Source organism: Gallinula chloropus (assembly GCF_964237585.1).
Source record: "Gallinula chloropus genome assembly, chromosome: 1".
Taxonomy (NCBI): Eukaryota; Metazoa; Chordata; class Aves; order Gruiformes; family Rallidae; genus Gallinula; species Gallinula chloropus.
In genome coordinates, this window is record NC_140085.1 from 90842901 (window position 1) to 90858246 (window position 15346).

The following is a 15346-nucleotide window of genomic DNA, read 5'->3' on the forward strand; positions in this document are numbered from 1 at the left end:
GATTGGTACATTCATTACCATTCACACACTAGTGAGGGACTGAACCCTTACTCCATACAGGTGGAAAGGGCACAGAGTCAAAGAGCCCTCTATAGCAGGGCATGGATTCAACACTTTCTCTTAAGTCCAACAGACTGGACCGATGGGCTGAGACCAATGGGATAAGGTTTAATAACGCCAAGTGTAGAGCGCTGCACATGGGACATAACCCCATGCAGTGCTACAGGCTGGGGGGAGACTGGCTGGAGAGCTGTCAGGCAGAGAAGGAGCTGGTGAATGTGAGCCAGCAGTGTGCCCAGCTGGCTAAGGAGGCCAATGGCATCCTGGCTTGTATCAAAAATAGTGTGGCCAGCAGGTCCAGGGAGGTGATTGTGCCCCTGTACTCGGCACCTCGAGTGCTGTGTCCAGTTCTGGGCTCCTCACCGTAAGGACACTGAGGTCCTTGAGCGAGTCCAGAGAAGGGCAACCAGGCTGGTGAAGGGGCAAATCATATGAGGAGCGGCTGGGGGAGCTGGGGATGTTTAGCCTGGAGAAGAGGAAGCTGAGGGGAGACCTTATCACCACCTACAACTACCCGAAAGGATGTTGTAGAGAGGTGGGTGATGGTCTCTTCAGCCAGGTGACAGAAGATAGGACAAGGGGAAATGGCACAAAGCTGTGCCAGGGCAGGGTCAGATTACACATTAGCAAAAAGTTCTTCACTGGAAGAGTTGTCAGGGCCTGGAACAGGCTGCCCAGGGAGGTGGTTGAGTCACCATCCCTGGATGTGTTTAAAACAAGGGTAGATCAGGTGCTTAGGGATATGGTTTAGCATAGGACAGTAACAGTTGGACTCGATCTTAAAGGTCTTTTCCAACCTTGTAATTCCATGATTCTTCATTCTGGCTCCCATGTCACAGGGGCAGGGGTTTTCAAGGGCCGCCTCCTGTCCCAGAGAACATGCTGCACTGCCGGTGGCATGAAAGAGGAGGAGCTATCCAGTGCCCTGTGCCACTGAGCACAGCAGCACTTTCACCAATTCTTCTCAGGGACACAGACACTGGCCATGGCCAAAAGGAACAGTGTGTTAAGACTGAGGAGGGCTCTCTCATCAAGAAGCTGCATGATGGGACAATCACCCCACAAGGACTTTCTGGGAAAAAAAATGACCTGTAATATCCTTTGGATATGGAATGAAAGTCCCAAACAGCTGCTGAGCCTCCAGGCAGCTGGATTAATTTGAAGTATATACCCTGCTGCTTCTTCCATCACAAGTTCAATAACTCTGTCCTTCCACACAGAAAACCAACAGTACCTGATAACAAAGCTATCCGTACAGGTCCTGCGAGTTCTCCAGGCTCTTCCATACCCCAAGAATACACCAAGCTAATTAACCAAAAGGGACATTTGAATAAGATCTTCCTTCCCTGCCAGGAAGTGAGATCTTCTTCAGATGTCTCTTTCAATTCCGCCCGAGAAGGGAGGCATTTTACTGCTAACAGGTCCAGGTGACCCTGCTGGCAGTCAGCTGACCCTACACAGTCCCACCAGGTAAGGATGCAGCCTGGAGCCTTCTCTGACCTCACTGGCCTGGCTTCCCACTCGCTGGGCCTTGAAGCGCCTGCCTGAAGATAACACTTTTCAGCTGGTCCAGTTTATGGTCTCTTAAGGCGTCCCGTACGGCACTGAAGAAACTGAAGTAGTGCTGGAAGTTGTGCATCATGAGCAGGACACCAGCCAACAGCTCGTTGGTCACGAGGAGGTGATGGACGTAGGCGCGAGTGTGCCTCTGACAACAGTAGCAGGTGCATCCTTCCAGCAAAGGACCAAAATCATCTTGGTACCTAAGGACGAACCAACCTTGGATTACATCAAAGGTAAGAAGACCCATTCAAGCAACAAAGAGTACCCAGTTACTAGGTGGCCTTTTGCAGGGACCTGAGGCTCGAGATCCTGAGGGACTGAATCCAGCTGCTGTAAGATGTGTTGACATCTAAGACCAGCATCACCAGCACGTGGATTTACTGATTCCACTGTCCACAAAACAGTGTTCCCCTCTACTGCGAGAGGCACCATTCTCACAAAGCAGAGAGGACTGAGGAAAGCAGCACAGTTCTCTGCTCAGACAGCCTACCTGTAGCTGTGCTAAAGGAGGAGGACTGGTGGTAACATTGGCCCAAGTTTTGGGGGTTTGGTTTGTTTTTCTTTTTTTCCAAGTATCCAGATACTGCAGAATTGCTCTGTAGTACCCAAACCCAGTCAGAAAGTGGAGGCTCTCCATAGCTTAAATCAAATATAGCATCTCGAGATGGCCCAAGTTAGATGATGAACATCAAAATGATCCCCAGACAACCTTTGTGAACCTACTGTCTTTCAAAGAATGGTTCTGACAACAGTATGTCTGCTGAATAAATGATCAGAAAATCCCTGGCTTTAAGTCAGGCAAAAGACAGCACTTTCAGCCACATGCTACTGCCTGGTAACAACCTGGAACGCTTATCCAACACCCTCTATTCAATGTCCAGAAGTACCATCATCAGCACCTTCATGTTCCATGAAGTCTCCCATCCAGCTACTGGCCACATCCAATCAAACAGAGGACAAAAGCATCGTATTTAGTAATACAGCTGCAGGTACCCTCACAAACTCACATACCTTTTGTCCTTCAGAAATATCTCAAAGGGTGTAATTTCTGGGTCAACTTTGCAGATTTCATCCTGGTTGCCTTCAGCACCATTCTTCTCCAGGTCCTGGGTCCCATTTTGGTTAAAAACTGTTTTAAATAAAAAAGCAACAGCCCTTTATGAACAGACAGCAAGGGCAGAAGAACAGTAGCAACATTACAGGAGCTATTTCTGCTACTCCCTTGCCAGATGAAAACTCCTGCCACAAGTTTCCATCTCTTTCCTATAGTAAGCAAATATTTTTCTTTAACTGTCATAGGTTACTTAACACAAGCACAATTTTAGACAATTAAAACACCAAGGGACAAGTGAAAACTGATTTACTAAACCCTAATGAAGAGTTAGAGCTGAAACAACAGTATAACCTTTTGCTGCTCTTCTGACCTGAATTCTTAATAAAAAATGTCAAAAGTATTTCCAGTCCAAGCTGCCTGCTGAATAGAATGGATTCACCTGAACAAATTGATTTCATTGAGATTTTGCTTGAGTAGACAGGCAACTCATCTGCATTCTATGAGTCTACTTTCCATGTTGTCATCAGGCTCAGAGACTTAGATGCTTTTTTTTTTAAAAAAAAAAAACAAACAGGAATCAAAAGCTGATAGCATGAATGCAGAAGATGTAGGTTCCACATCTGCATTTTCAGCAGTCTACCATAAAAATAATTAGAAAGTCACCCCATCATTTTGTAGGTTTGCACTTTTAAGTTTGATGAGAGATGTGTCTAGAAACATCAATATTACTGTTTGCACAATCCATGCCTACTGAGTGTTAAACAGACACACAGCAAAGAAGATTGTCCTTACCCAGAATCTTATGATTTCAGAATAAGGTGAGACAAGGTAAAGAACAACAAAGAGAAGGGTTAAAAAAAAAAAAGCCACAAAAAACCAGCACCAATCACAAAGAAACAAGATGTTCTGTTCTATTCAGCTGGTTTTGAATTATCCAGGCATGAGAAGTCGCTAGGCTCTACCCAGAAGGAAAAATGTTTTTCTGTATTAAAAACATTTAATAGGCCAAAACAAAGTGGCTGCTTGAAATACCTTTGATAGATGCTTTAATGGGCGATACACATGCTCCCATCTCACAGCATAATGAGCTAATGAGTTATGAACATCTTTTAGTGTTGATATGATCTGATTAATGAAAGGACAAGGAAGAAAACTGCCCAAAGAAATGGGATCCTTAACTTCTGCCAGCCAGAAAGAAGGGACTTGAAAAATACATTATTAAAACAGACACATATTTAGCTAATTCTAGAGATCAAGTATCTTAGATCTCCACTCAATAGGTCCAGCCTTCCCAGCTAATGGTAACAGAAAATTTGCCAGTGGTGATGAACAAAACCCCCTCCATTCAGTATTTAAGAAATACTTGAGCATATTTTGGCTAATCAAACATTCAGATCCTAGGATGAGGCCTCAAGTTCACCTCAACATGTTTCACACCAAAACACTCCACCTTCAAAAGCAACACTTGACAGTGGAATCCCATTTCCTCCAGTGGTTACTGCACTTCTTTCAGGAACAAAACCCTCAAATACAGATACCTCCAAAACATTAATTACCCTTGCCACAATACTGGGTGATAAAGTAAAAGTTACAGTGACCATCAAGAAGCCTACCTGCTGCTTCAGGATCTAGATTGCAGTCATAACTGAAAACCAAGGCACAGCCTCGCTCTGTCACTTGGAAGGGGAAAAAGCTCTCAAAAATGTCCACTCCCCTTTCAATGCACTCAAGCACCTCATCCGGTTTGCCTACACCATGGATGATTCTGTAAGACACACAGACAAGACAACAAATCTAGAACATTCCGAGTAGACACATGCGGGTAATTGAAGGAAAAGACACATGCAGCGCATGCAGCATATCCCTGCAACTGCTAACCAGAAGGCAAGGGAGTACGACAGGCATCCCTCAGAAACCTGTGTGCTTCCCTCCCCCGCCTCCACCCTATCCAGCAGGCTTTTCTTTATCTGCCACTTGGAAGACAGCAGTAATCCCTCATTTGCTGCAGAAAAGCCTCATTTCTGTTCATTGTGTCTGAAGTGATTTGGTTTCCTTCACGCGCACATAAGTGCCCTTAGATTTGAAATTCAGTAACATCTACCCTGTAGAACAGATATCTTCCTTACAGGCATGTTTGTGCTCCGAGGAACTACCAGTTTCCAGACACATGGAACCCCTTTGCTTGGTAACTGTTTAAGGAGGCAATCTGAAAAAAGACTTGATCAAGAGCAGCAGAGACAGCAGTCAAAGACACAAGTCTTTCAGGTGCCAGACACATCATACTGCGTTTGGAGAACTGCCTGGAGGAGAATGCACTAATGAGAAGTATCACTGGAAAGAGAAGAGTTCCTTGGCTTTGTTCTGCCCCCCTCTATACCTGCTCAAATGATTTACCCAAAAACCTAGCCCGTAACATCTCCTGGGACACAGCATAAAGAGTCAGGAAGAGCCCAGCTGGATTGCCATCAATGGTAATAGAGATCGTGCTGTTAGCCAAATTTAGCTGGCAGCTTCCCTGAGGGTGGGTGAAGCAGAAGAGAATGGAGCAGCGCCCGCTCTCCTGCAGGTGCATGGCTGGGCTGACAGCAGTAGACGCTCATGTAGGGCAATGATCTAAACAGATAATTAGGAAAACACACAGAGGCTGATAAACGAAGTCACAAGGTGCCATTTTTAGTCACTTTTCTAAGTACTGCAATTAAATTGATGAGCACAGAATAAGGACGGGAGAAGTTTACAGCACGAGTGCCTATGTTCCAGGCTCTCGTGGCAGGGAGAGAGCGGCACTCAGGAGCTAAGAGAGTAGCTCTGCATAAATGATCAAAGCACTTGCCAAAGCTTATCGTTGCACAGGTAGGCATGTTTGCTCCTGCAAGGGTCCTGGTGCTACTGACATGGAAAATAAATTCTACCATGCATCATTAGGTACACAAAAGGACTCTAAAGAGTACAATCATAAGAAGATCATTTCCCCATCACCCTAAAAGCAGTCACTTCTTGGGTGCAGCACAGAAAATGTTTGTGCTCTACAGGCTTTCATATTGGGGTAGGAAACAGCTGCAAAACAACTCCTCCAGCCAGAATGGCAAGGGTGATTCAGGAAAGCAGGACTGTCTGAAATTCACTTGAGGTACTTACAAGACCCCCTCAGGCTAACCAGCTTTCTTCCACAGTGAGGTCAGAAACACTTGTCTTAACCAGACAAGCAAACTATTTGATAGATGAGGCAGATGCACTGGTAGCCACTAAGGTTAGCTGAGCAGATTGGACTCTAATGCTCCCAGGGGATCTTTAAGTAGCTCAACCAGACAGGAGAGCAACAACACAGCAAGACTTCTAATTGTCAGGAAAATTCAAACCCCAGGCACCGCTAAGCATGAACAAGCTACAACACCAGGCACATGATTTTGCATTTAATTTCTTTCTGAACACCATTAGGTCAGACCAATACTCAGCTAGCAGAGGGCAGCACAGCTACAGAAAGACAATGGGGCCCAAGTCACTCTCATCAGGAAACGATGAAAAAAGCACCCACACTACTTCTGGTGCAGCTGGCAGCTTGTAAGAGCAACCCATGCAAAGGCCAAGCTCAACCAGTGCTAAGGAACCCCTCTGGCTCTGAGCCACCAGCAAATATTAGCATACATTTTCTGGAAGTCTTCAGTTACCATTAGTCATTTTTAAGAGCTAAGAAAGCTGCCATTCCTGTCCAGTCTCCGGCATGGATCAGGTAGGCTTAGCCAAACTGAGAACACACAACAATCTCCACGCTATGCCAGTCCAAGCAGAGACGGCAACAGGCTGGGGCCAGGCTGTCCCAGCTCTGGTAGTTCACAAGTTCAGTGCCTCGGGTACTATTAGGTCAGAGCTGTCTGCTGCAAGACCACATAAGCACTGGCTGGTTCTGCCAGCACCCTCTCCTGCTCTCCTCTGGTTCAGACTGGAGAGAACTGGAAGCAGGCCAGTTTTTTTCTGAGAAGAGATCCCTGTAAAATAGGTTTATAATAATATTCTTATTTGAGCTAAACTTTAACTAAACCATGGCCTCAGGCAGCCTAGGCATATCCTACCAGTAATTCTTCCTAAAAAACATAAAGATGACTTGAATTCCAATCTTGATTATTCTCCAAACACAGGGAATACTCAAACCCAGAGTGTGAGCACAGCTTGGTGCAAGTTGCAGCTAAAAATTAAAACAAGGGTTGAAGACCACAGCCTGACAGCGGTAGAATGTATGCAGCCTGGCACACACACATAGCTGTGCAGTACATTGCTTCCTACAGAGATATTGCACAGCAGCCTGCAGACACTGCTCATAATAGGACAGATGGACTCCTTGGGATGTTGCCTACACAACTTACCTTGGTTTATCCTCTGGCAGCTCTGCTGTGACAGAAGCTATCAATTTCAACTTGGTCTCCTTGGCCATGGCACTTCCCTGGAAGCCATCTAGCAGAAAGCCACCCACAGGTCGCTTGGCAGTCTCCCTGGCTGATCTGAGCCTCTCTTCCAAGATATCTCCACCTTCAATTGCCCCAAACATTACACTTCCTTGGAGTTCCTGGCCCAGGAAAAAGCTATGAGAGTTAGAGTATGCACTGCCAAAGACACACAAGCCATCCCACAGCCCAGACTCCAGATGCCTGCTACTTAAGCCCTGCATTCCCAGGAACTTGCCAGAGCCAGTGTTTCATCCCACGTAAGACAAGCCCCCAGACAACACTGAAGTCCAAGTGTAATGCAGAGATGAGATCAGGAGAGACAAGGTTCTGCTCCTTACCTTGGCACTAACTCACTGATAATTTCTTCCCACCTGCCTACAGAAGGCAGTCAGCACAGATTATCTTTGCACATGGCTTTTTACAGACGGCCCCTGAGCACTACGTGTGCCAGTGCAGAATACAAAGCAGGTGCCACTGTCCTGGCTGTCAGACACCAGATCTTACAACAATTTGACTTTTGGGGATACCACTGTCAGCTTCTGCCATGTGTTTTCCTTTGTAGCACAGGCTCAGATAATAGGTCCCCTTTCACCAAAGGTGAGAGAAGCTTCAAACCTGCTAGACAAAATAAAGAATAGTGCTGGCAAATTCTAGTAAGTCATCCCTCACTTAGAACTGAGGAGACTTCAGAGCAGTAAGACAGGTTGTCTCAATCTGAATGTGAGAAGATCCTACTTTTCCCATGTACACATCATGAAGACAAGCAGAAGAAATGCACTACAGTCCAGAAGCAGAAAAAAAAAATATAAAGTGTTTGTCCTCAGCTAGCAGAGACTGATATTCTGGAACAGAAGAAGAGTTATTAAAAGAAGTGGCAGAAGGGAAACCCACTGCACTACTGGTTATACCCCGTCCAGGGCTGTGACCTGGGAATTCTCCAGTACATTTGTATGACCTGATTTCCTACTAATTCCCTCACTGGGCTGGTCCAGGACACAGCACAGACCAAAAATCAACTGCAGTGCTACTGCCCCAACACCTTTGGGACCTTACCGGTGATTCTTCTAGCAGCTGAAGGCATGCATCCAGGAAGGAAAGTGATCTGTCCACAGACTTCTTGGCCCTTTTTCTACTAACTTCCCCAGAAATGGTGTCTCCATCAGACATGCACTGGAACCAGTCAGGCTGGATGGCCCGCTGTATGTCCATGAACTTGGAAGCTGTCAATTCCATGCGCCCCGAGGTTCCCCACAGGGACACTGCCTGTCAAGGAAGAACAGGAATGAATGTTGGTTGCAAAGTTTAACAGATCTTAAGGGTCAAAGGAGAGAAAGAATTGGTCAGGTAAAACACCCAGAAACTTCACAGATAATTTTCCAAGTGCAGATAATCACTTGACACAGTGAGTGAAAGGAGATAGGTAAGTGACTGAATTGGGATTTCTGGGGTACTCTTTGGCAAAAACATGACACTCAACACAGACTTCTCCACACATTAGGAAGTCTCTGAAATAGAGCAGCTGTCCTTCCATCACACAAATTAGTGGCAGCACTGGGGAAAGATTTAATTCCCACCAAACTTATGTTGTCATCTCCTGAAAAGAAGCAAAGGCTGCAGTAAGAAATACAGCTCACTAGTTTTCCCTGCACAGTGGAAAGCCAAGAAGCTGTTTCCTCTTCCGAATGTGAATTCATACCACCCACGTGAATGTACATGTACATATAAACCACAAAGACACACTGGGAAGAAGAGGAGCAAAAGAAACACAGTTTTAAAACAGTCAACCTAGGAAATGTCAGGTACTCAGGATTTCACACACAGTCTTCTCACCCTCTTCACACACTTTCCATTCAGTGCACGCACATGGGCTCCCACCTTCTGTTGTTACTCCATGCTACCCTCAAAAGATTTTAAAGCAAGGCTAAAGCACCTGCACAGAGAGGTTATGTTAGCTGAACACCTCTGGGCTAGCAGATGTCACCATTCAATTCACTAAACATTCAGATTCACAAAATGCCACTGCAGCCAGGGCAGCTAGGCACCCTACCACATTGCATCCTGTTCTGATGAATCTGTAATTAACATGCCAGTGCAGCCTGGCAGCTGCTTTTATTGTATCACTGTTAGACTTGTGACACTGCTGCTCCCAAATTTTAAAGAGGTATTCAAGTAGGTTTTGAGCCCTTCAGAACTTAGTTCTTTTCATCTGTGACTCCATTAGAGCTTTTTTAAATGAGGAACAGCTTTCAGCTATCAGAAATAGCTTAGGGCATTATGGGGGGTTTTGGGGGCTTGAGAGTTTAAGCACATTCCCCTAGCCTATGCCAGCCAGCCAGATTAAGCAGTGCAGTTCTCATGCATGCTAATTCACAAAAAAAAAAAAAAAAAAAAAAGGCAGAAGCCTCTAAAGTAGTAACAATTTTGTAGATTTCCCTTTTTCTAAAAAAAACCCACCAAACCCCCCAAAACTCCAAAGGAGGGAGGTCCCAAATTAGTACCTGCAAAAGACTGGAATGGAACATCTGCATTTTGCTCTGCAGCAGCATGCTGACCTGCTGCCTCTCATGTGAGAGCATCAAGAAACAGCTGGTGAAGGCAGGTGGAGGAAAGTCAGAACTGTTTGAGCCAAAGGGCACAGAGTGTAATCAAGTCTAGTTATCTTCATTCTGCTCTCCAGAGTGAAAAAAGCTGCTTTAATAAATAAAATAGCCATGCAGCTTAGAGAACTGAGCATTACTCCATGATTATTTAAATCCAGCCTGTGCCAGGCTTTCTGGCACTGAATCCAGAGCATTCTGTTCCACTGCTTTCAAAAAGCTTTTGTATTTGTCAGCACAGGCCCAGGTGCACACAGCCTTGTAACAAGGTGACTAAAATCTTCACCAGCTCAAAAAATAAAAAGCTGATCAAACCTACAACACCAAGGCTCAGATTGCTGCTATAACTTCTTATCTACACATCCATGAGACATGCTTCAGAGAATTCCTTGCCTGCAGAGACAAGACTCCTCCTGGTTCCCAGCAGCAGAGAAGACAGTGATGGCTGGGTGGCAGTAGTTATCCTCTGTCATTGAGTGACCTTTCACTTAATGTGACCGTACCCAAACAGCTCCTGGGACTGACCACATCCAAACAGATGCCAGGAGTGGTCCCTCCAGGCCGAGCTGTGGCAGGCAGCATGTGGACTGCACAGGGAATGTGCATGCCTGTGGGATGGAACAGGCCAACACCCACAGCACTACGTGCTCCTGGATTGTTGAGCCACCCACCTCTCCTTCCCTTTTGTGGGCCTGGAGCAGACTATAAACACACAGAGAGGGCTTCAGAGTTCTTGCCTCTCAGTAGCATCACCACAAGCTTGTATGGTATATAAACTGAAACACACATATTTTCTTTTCCTAGCCTATTAGCCACAATAGCAAGGGAGTCCAGGGCGCTCTCTTACACCTGAATTGCCTCTTAGGTGCTCAGGGAATGCACTGCCAAGAAAGAAAAGGACCACCTTTATTTAGCTGGAGGCACGAGCACATGTAAATGACACTCCTCTTTGCACAAAGATTTCATTTTTCTATAAAGCATCAAAAAAGTCTTGTGGCTGTCTAAGCACACCCACACAGATGAGGGGAGGACTGGCAGCTTTCTTCTGTGAACTCTAAGTGGAACCTTTCAAGTCTTTTCAGTTACTGTACCTTGTTGGTGTTGTAGCCAGACGGGCAGGGAGCGACTGGGTCGTGGAGGGAGCAGTACAGCACCATGTCAGGCATACCTGGGAACAGAGCAACAGACACGGGAGTTTCGTGAACCAAAACAAAGCTAATGCCGGGATGGGGACTGTAAATTTGCAAAAGAATTTTGCAGATCTGAGGCCCCCAATACAAGAAAGATGTAGAACTTGTTGGAGAAGGTTCAGAGGAGGGCCACGAAGATGATTAGAGGGCTGAAGCACCTCCCCTACGAAGAGAGGCTGAGGGAGCTGGACTTGCTCAGCCTGGAGAAGAGAAGGCTGCAGGGGGACCTCATTGCAGCCTTCCAGTACCTGAAGGGAACATACAAACAGGAGGAGGTTCAACGTTTTAAAAGGGTAGATAATGACAGGACAAGGGGGAATGGATTAAAACTAAAGGAGGGAAGGTTTAGATATTAGGGGGACGTTTTTTACAGAGAGAGTGGTGAGGGGCTGGAACAGGCTGCCCAGAGAGGTGTTGGATGCACCGTCCCTGGAGGTGTTCAAGGCCAGGCTGGATGGGGCCCTGGGCAGCCTTGTGTAGATCCAGGCCTGGAGGTTGGTGGCCCTGCCTGTGGCAGGGGGGTTGAAACTCTGTGATCCTTGGTGGCCCTTCCAACCCAGACCATTCTATGAAAAGGGAACAGGGTATTCTCCCCACTACAAGTCTGTCTATTCTGACAAAGGAAACGTCATTCATTTTATCTCTCAGCACCAAAGCAAGCAGACTTTTCCCCCAGCTTTCCTAGCTGCAGGGAGGAGGGTACAGCATCAGGACAAACCATCAAATACCACCCCTTGGTTCTGCAGCCCACAGAGCTCCTTCGAGATCTATGTCTCTTCTTGATTAAAACTCCTGCTACTAAAACTTGCCAGGCTCAACAGCTGACCCAACCATTTAACTGATCCACAGGAGACATCTGACACAATCTAAACCCAGCAACAACCTCAAGCCTCGAACTTTTAAGGAATGACAATGTATTGCGAGAAATATATCGTTCTTGCAGACCGGAGCTTTCAAGTGCTGGAAAGCGAAGACAGTATGTCTCAGTGACAAAGTTCAGGCAGTATATCCCAATGACATGCAGTCATCTCTCCAGATAGTCACTGACATTGGCAAAGCCTCCAAGAGGTTTCAGATGATAAAGAGACTATCAATCTATCTTGAAGGAATAAGTTGCCCCAAAGCAGTCAAAGTTTCCTGAAAGTTGGGTGCAAACTTCCTTTGGAAATCCAAGCTACAACTGTGCTTATGTAATGAAATACATTTTTCAAAATTTTGGTGTATTTAAAAAAAAAACAAAACACAACAACAAAACCCAAGCACCTTGGTTCCTTGGTCTCTGTATGAAGAACAAAACCACTCAAACATTTTTAAAAATAACAATTTTACACTATTTTTCTGGTGGTTTAGCTCCAAACAGTGGTTGGCACCACATGCTGCACACTTACTACAGAAGGAGAAGCAGACAGAGCCTCCATGAGTTGGGGTAAGGACAGTTTGCTGACAAAAGCACCATGAAAGGGGAACAGTAACAACCAATTACACTCACACCAGGTGATAACAGAGTACCTTACCAACCTGACCATTACAGAGTGCTACACCATGCAAGGATGCACCCAAAGCCACAGCCGCACTTGAACTACCTGGGACACCAGGCGTGCCCCTCCCCAGCCAGCCCCTTTTATGGGGGAGTGATGCCAGGTGGTGAGGAAACAGCCTGGGCTGACTCAGCTCACCTGGGCTGGCTGCTCAGGGAGGTTGACTCTGGCCTGGCCACAACCAGGACAATTTTATACACTCATAAAGTATGGGCAACTGGCACATACAAAGAATTCACAAAAAATACCTCAACTCTGATACAAGCATCAGCAACTCAAGTTTTTTTCCTTGCAAAGTCAGCTAGATTCCATACACAAAGATGTGTCTGGAAATGACAGACAATGACAACATGCTATCACTTTGACAGGCTTTACCCCGAGATACACAAACAAAGCATCCCAGAGAAGCTTGTTGACTTGGCTGATCACCCTCCAGTTCCCTGAGCTACCTTCCCAAATATAAACACAGGCTGTGGTACAGACACTCACACAAGATGCTAACCCTGCATTCAGTGTGCCTTCAGGTTCCTTTGCCACAGGAGCCTGGCAGCAGCAATCGTGGCTGCACTGCATGCAGCCAGGCCCTTACTCCTCTATTACAACAGTTAGAAGAAAAACCCAGGACAGACACAAATGTAGGAACTGCTGCTTTACTCATTCTTATCACCAAGGTGTTAAGATTTCACTCAGGAACTACTCCGAGAATAGAGTACAAAGACTGATGAAGAACACAAAGGCTCAGTGTAACAGGTGAGGGCTACAGCAACACTGACTGTTTGGCATTTGACTATCCATAAGTGAAGTTGAGTTTTATTTCCAAATCTGACTCTTTCAAGATGGAAAAAATGGAAAGAGAATACAGGGGGCAAGTACAGACCAATTGCTAAACTGACAGGGTACCAAAAAAAAAAGAGCTTCTCCACTTTCTTCTCCAGTTCTTCAAAGCTCTCACAAATCCAACATAGGTCCTTCTGCTACCATCTGCCTGCAGGCTATTCCTGTTCTGAGAAGCGTCCACCAACTGGGACTGGTTTGATGTGGGACGCTTTGCCTCTTTATTCTTCACACTGGATAAAGACTTCCTGTTTGAAATCTTTAGATAAAACCAGCTATTTTATGAGAATCAAGAAAGCTAGCTCATGCTAGGTATTTGAACAGCTGTATGGGAAAGTCCATTTTCATGAGAATTTCTAATTTTTTGTGTCAAAAGAAGTCAGAAATTACACCTGGCAAGGTTTGTTTGCAGCAGGGACTCTGGGCTAAAGAAAAACCTCTTTCAGATCTAGTCTCAACTTTTGGGCTAAGCCAATCCCAGTCAGTGCTGAAGCCCCCAAGGAGAAGTCTGGGTACAGAAGAGAGAAACCAAGCAAAACTACATACTTTTCTAACCTGTTTCTAACCATACCAGTGACAACACACTATTTCAAGTCTTCCTTAGTTCCACTTAGAGTGAGAAAAATCCCAAAACAGGGAAAGCCTATGCCTACATCTTTCTGCCTACTGTACTGCCTAAAAATGTACCCTGGGGATCTACTTGCATTATTTCTCCAGACATACAAGCAAACACACACACATTACCTATAAATTTTGCAGCTCCTTCTTTATATTCTTCCAGGACGTCATGAAGTTCTGCCCTGCATCCAGATACAGAAACACATTAGCTAAGCAAACGACTGCCAAGAAACATCAGTGGTTTCATAACTAAGGCTTCTGTTTCCATACTTAGGTGTTGTCTGGAGTTAGATCCATTTAGGTACTGACAGCTGCCATCCCAGCTGCTGGGCTGTAAGGCTGGGACCAAGGGAACTAGCCACCAGAAACACGGAGATCAAGAATCACAGCTTACAAACCTGGACACTCATAGTTCTGTGGCGAAGGACAGAGCTTTCACCTACACTGAGCAGCGAGCACGGATTTGCTACAGAGCGTGGTCATGCTGTGGGTAGCATCACTAAGGGGCATCGAGCTAGGGAGAGGGCTCCTGACAAGCTTAATGATGTCAATCCTTCCTTTCACTTGCCGCTTGCCGAACTAGCTTCACAGAACTGTAGGGGTTGGAAAGGACCTCCAGAGATCACTGAGTCCAACCCCCCTGCCAAAGCAGGTTCCCTAGGACAGGTCGCACAGGTCGGCGTCCAGATGGGTCTTGAGTATCTCTGGAGAAGGAGACTCCACAACCCCCCTGGGCAGCCTGTCCCAGGGCTCTGTCACCCTCACTGTGGAAAAGTTCTTCTGCATGTTGGTGTGGAACTTCCTGTGCTACAACTTGAGGCCACTGTCCCTTGTCCTGTCTCCACAGACCACTGAAAAGGGGCTGGCCATCTCTGCCTGTCTCCCACACTTGAGATGTTTATAGACATTACTAAGATCAAAAGCCGGCTGCTCCTAAAGATGGGGGAAGCTGGGAAGAGGACGGCGAAACCGCCTCGGGGGCTCGGCCAAAACGCGCTGGGGAGATACGCAGGAGCCCAGGCCCCGTCCCTTTACCCGCTTCCCGCTACGGCGCCGCGCCTCCCGTTGGGGAAGCGCCAGAGAGGCTGCCCGCTTGGCCCCCCTGCTCGGGGAAGCGAGAGGCCCGCCCGCCCCCGGCAGCGCCGCGGTACTCACACGGTGGGCAGGGTGAGCTGGGCCACGGCGGGGACGCCGCCGACCTCCTGCAGCGTGTCGCGGGTGAGGTGCGGCGCCGAGCCGGTCCGCGTGTAGAGCAGGCAGCCCGGCAGCGCCAGGGCGGCGGCCCCGCTCCTGCCCAGGCCCAGCAGCGTCCCCAGCCGCCCGCCGCCCGCCCCGCACAGTTTCACCTTCATCGCCGGCCCCGCCACCGCCGCGCGGGGAAGGGGCGCGCGCCTCCCGCCTTCCCGTGCCCGCCCCCAGTCGCCTCGCGCGGCATCATCAGCGCGCGCCG

At 47.0% G+C, this 15346-nt stretch overlaps 1 protein-coding gene across 1 annotated transcript; it reads right to left on the bottom strand.

Annotated features, from left to right (window-relative positions):
* Positions 1-794: 794 nt before the first annotated feature.
* QTRT2 (queuine tRNA-ribosyltransferase accessory subunit 2) lies at positions 795-15261 on the bottom strand. Its single transcript, XM_084264984.1, has 8 exons — positions 15052-15261; positions 14023-14078; positions 10808-10884; positions 8173-8382; positions 7039-7238; positions 4291-4442; positions 2635-2752; positions 795-1823 (listed from the first exon to the last, which is right to left on the bottom strand). Exons 1-8 carry the CDS (start codon positions 15246-15248, stop codon positions 1562-1564), a joined length of 1272 nt encoding a protein of 423 aa, XP_084121110.1. The 5' UTR covers positions 15249-15261; the 3' UTR covers positions 795-1561.
* Between the last annotated feature and the right edge of the window lie 85 nt (positions 15262-15346).

Coding starts and splice junctions, on each gene's coding strand:
- QTRT2 (XM_084264984.1), bottom strand. CDS start 15,248: ATGAAGGTGAAACTGTGCGGGGCGGGCGGCGGGCGGCTGGGGACGCTG. Junction 7,239..8,172: donor AGCTGCTAGAAGAATCACCG/GTAAGGTCCCAA, acceptor TTCCTGGGCCAG/GAACTCCAAGGAAGTGTAAT. Junction 4,443..7,038: donor CTGCCAGAGGATAAACCAAG/GTAAGTTGTGTA, acceptor TGTGTCTTACAG/AATCATCCATGGTGTAGGCA.